General features: G+C 41.3%; 1 protein-coding gene across 1 annotated transcript; it reads right to left on the bottom strand.

The window, feature by feature from the left end:
- Positions 1-500: 500 nt before the first annotated feature.
- LOC132277613 (uncharacterized mitochondrial protein AtMg00810-like) lies at positions 501-878 on the bottom strand. Its single transcript, XM_059779452.1, has one exon. It carries the CDS (start codon positions 876-878, stop codon positions 501-503), a length of 378 nt encoding a protein of 125 aa, XP_059635435.1.
- Positions 879-3,966: the final 3,088 nt, after the last annotated feature.

The raw sequence follows: 3,966 nt of genomic DNA, 5'->3' as shown, positions 1-3,966 counted from the left end.
GTATTAACATAATTTCTAGTACCAAACCCTTTCTTTTCATGGACAAATTCGTTTTGTGTATGCCGTGGATTGACGATGTGTTAAATGAAAAGATGGAAGAAATATTGAATTTGCTAGAATAATATTATTGATTTTGAAATTGAATCGTGTATTTGTACAGGGAGATTTCAAATCATTCCTCCAAGTTAAGAATCTGTTACTACATTACTGGTTGTCTAGCTATAGGTCAAGCATTACAATAGGAAAGATAATATATACAGATTATCTATTCTTAATATGGAAGATACGAAAGTTTGACTTCCTAACACTCCCCCTCAAGTTGGAGAGTGGATATCCTGCACTCCCAACTTGTGAATCATAGGAACAAAGATCTATTTCCCCAAAGGCTTGGTCAAGACGTCTGCAAGCTGATGTGCAGAATGTACATATCTTGTAGTCACGGAACCATCTTGGATTTTGTCTCTAATGTAATAGCAATCCATCTCAATATGCCTAGTTCACTAATAAAAAACTGGGTTGGCCGCAATGTGTAAGGCAGCCTTGTTGTCGCAATATAGCAAGGCAGATTCATGATGTGAAAGTCCTAAGTCCCTCAATAGATATCGGAGCCATGTCAACTCACAGCAGGCTCCTGTCATTGCACGGTATTCCACCTCGGCGGAAGAGAGAGAAACTATTTTCTGTCGCTTCGACCTCCAAGATATCAATGAAGGTCCAAGAAAGACACAATATCCCATAGTAGATCTCCTAGTGAGTGGGCAACCTACCCAATCCGAGTCACAGTAAGCCCTCAACTTGAAATCACTATTCGAAGAGAAGAATAGGCCTTGGCCAGATGCACCTTTTAGATATCGGAAAACCCGAAGAGCTGACTCCATATGAAGTTTTCGGGGTTAGTGCATAAATCTACTTAAGACATGTGCTGCATATGTTATATCTGGCCTCGAAACAGTCAAGTAAATTAATCTACCGACTAATCTTTTATACTGACCCGGATCTTTGAGCAAATCGCTCTTGTCCGATAATTTCAAGCCTCGTTCCATAGGAGTATCAATAGGGGCTGCACCCAACAGCCCTACATCCTCAATGATTTCTAATGCATACTTTCGTTAGGAAATAAAAATCCCATTCTTAGAAGCAGAAACCTCAATACCAAGAAAGTATTTCAAATCACCAAAATCTTTGAGATTAAAATGACTATGCAGAAAATTTTTAGTTGTAGCAATGTTTACAGGGTCATTTCCAGTAATCAAAATATCATCAACATATATCAAGAGAGCAGTAAAGGACTTGCCTTGTTTTCTGGTGAATAGAGAATAATCGGCTTGAGATTGTACATAACCAACGGAGCGAATAACTTCTGAGAACTTGGCGAACCATTGGTGAGATGCTTGTTTCAAACCATACAATGACTTATGAAGGTGACACACTAAGTTTTCCTCCCCCTGTCGCCAAAGCCCTAGCGGCGGAGACATATATATTTCTTCAACTAAATCGCAGTGAAGAAAAGCGTTTTAAACGTCTATTTGATGAAGGGACTAGCCACGAGCTGCGACCAACACGAGCAAGCAGCGAACGGAGATGATCTTAGTAGTGGGGGAAAAGGTATCTTGATAATCGACACTTTCTAACTGAGTGAAGCCCTTGGCAACCAATCGGGCGAGACCAAGTGCCGTTGGCTTAGAGAGCCTGCAATTCGGAACGCATTGCTTCCTGCCACTTAGGATGAGTGATGGCTTCCAAATAAGACCTAGGTTCCATGATATTACTGATTTGAACAACAAAAGATCGATATGCAGGCTTATATCTTCGATATGAAACATAATTGGCCAGTGGATAACGTGTACCTTTGGTCGGACCAGGCAGTAAGGAGGCCAGTTGGTCGGAGTAAACGTTGGAGCAGACATAATCGTTGAGCTTGGCTAGCGGACCGGTGTGGCGGTTGGAGCGACGAAGTACAGCGGGTTCAGATGAGAAGAAAGGTGATTGTAGAAATGGATTGGGGAGCGGTTTTATGAGGATTCCGGTGCCGGAGAGGGTAAAGTGGATGATGGTGATGGACTTTCGGAGACGATGAGAGAGGATGGGTCGCAAAGATCGACTAGGTCAGAACGATCAAGCGGGTTGGAGTGGGTGCGTAGGATGGCCAGACGATGGGGAGATGGTGGTTCTGGCAGAGGAGAGGAGGCAGACGCAGGCAGTGGACTTGGGAAAGAAGGAGGAGATGTGTTTAGATTTGGAGCGACTGTATGATCGTGTAGTGATGTGTTTGGGTGAGAAATATTTGGATTGGAATTAAAAGGATAAGTGATATCATGGGCCACAAAAGGAATTGGGCCAGAATTTGTGTTTGAAGGAGAAGTAGTAGAATTGGGCTTGACAGATGCATAAGGAAAAATATTTTCATGAAATTTTACATCGCGGCTAGTGAAAACCTTTTTGGTTGACAAATCGAATAATTTGTATGCCTTTTGACCGATGGGATAGCCGATAAAAATTGAGGGTATGGAACGATGGTCAAATTTATGAGAAATATGGACATTAGTAGCATAGGCTAAACAATCAAAGACACGGAGATGAGAAAAAGAAGGCGGTTTGAGTAGAGAATTTCAAAAGGTGTTTTGAAAGAGAGAACCGGAGAAGGGAGTCGATTGATGATGTGTACAGCAAGAAGACCACATTCCCCCCAAAATTGGGTAGGGAGTTGAGCTTGAAATTTCAAAACTCGAGCTACTTGTAAGATGTGACGATGCTTGCGTTCCACAACCCCATTTTGTTGAGGTGTGTAAACACAAGAATGCTGAAAAATGACACCATTATCTTGAAAAAAAGAACAAAGTGAGATAAATTCCCCACCATTGTCACTTCAAAAAATCTTAATGTGAGACTCAAATTGAGTAAGAACATAACTGAAGAATCGTTTTAAAAATGATTGTGCTTTATCTTTGTGTCGCATCAAAAAAAATCCATGTGAAACGTGTATAATCATCAACAATAGTAGGAAAGTAATGAGCACCAAAAAGAGAAGGGTGTCGATAATGACCCCAAATGTCACAATGAATTATTTCAAAAGGTTTAATAGAAGAAATTACACTAGGACTGAAAGGTAAATGACTCTGCTTAGCCAAAGGACATATAGGGCAAACATTATTGGACTGAATGGAAAAATTTTAAAAATTCTTGGCAATGAAACTTAAATGAGGAGGTGATGCATGGCCTAAGCGGTAATGCCAGAGATCGGTGGATGAGATGGTGAGATTGCAGGCTAGTCGGTTTGTGGGTGAGGAAAAGTTGGTCATGGATTTCTTCGTCGCTAGTGCCACCAAATAGTATAGTCCGTCATGTTGTTTACCCAAACCAATCATCCTCCTCGTAGCCAGATCCAGCAAAATACACCAATGAGGAAAAAATATTACTGAACAATTCAGGCCTCTTGTCAGACGACTAACTGACATTAAATCAACTTTGAATGTAGGTACACATAGCATATCATGCAAATAATAGACGGAATTCAGAGGCAATGATCCTTTTGCAACAATATTAGCTTTTTCTCCGCTAGGTAGTAGTACGGGAGGCAACGAGCAATTTTTATCTTTTTGGAAAATTAATTTAGATGATGAAGAAATATGATCCGTCGCCCCGCTATCAATGATCCAACTGCGAGAAACGACTTTAGACAAACCTGGCTTGGTTACGGCATTTGCTTGAGAGCTAGATCCTTCATTTTTGTTGTCAAGAAGCGATAAGAGCTGTTGCAATTGAGCCTTCGAAATCCTAACAACTTGGTTTCCGTCTTCTTTAGAAAAGCCCTCGGACACATGATTAGCTGCAGGCTTGTTATTGTTGCTGAAGCGTTTTGGGCCTAAATTAAACTTTGCCTTTGGATGGCCCGTTGGATACCCATGTAGCTCGTAACAGGTTTGGACCCAATGCCCCATTTCTCTACAGTGGGAACAATGAGGGCGT

This window comes from Cornus florida, unplaced genomic scaffold, assembly GCF_030987335.1.
Source record: "Cornus florida cultivar Cherokee Brave unplaced genomic scaffold, ASM3098733v1 CherokeeBrave_3.0.0_Hap2_Chr10, whole genome shotgun sequence".
Lineage (NCBI taxonomy): Eukaryota > Viridiplantae > Streptophyta > Magnoliopsida > Cornales > Cornaceae > Cornus > Cornus florida.
Note: the sequence above shows the minus strand (reverse complement) of the source record. Positions and strands in the feature narration are given on the sequence as shown.

Excerpts from the sequence above, each read along its gene's own strand:
- LOC132277613 (XM_059779452.1), bottom strand. The coding sequence starts at position 878 with ATGGAGTCAGCTCTTCGGGTTTTCCGATATCTAAAAGGTGCATCTGGC.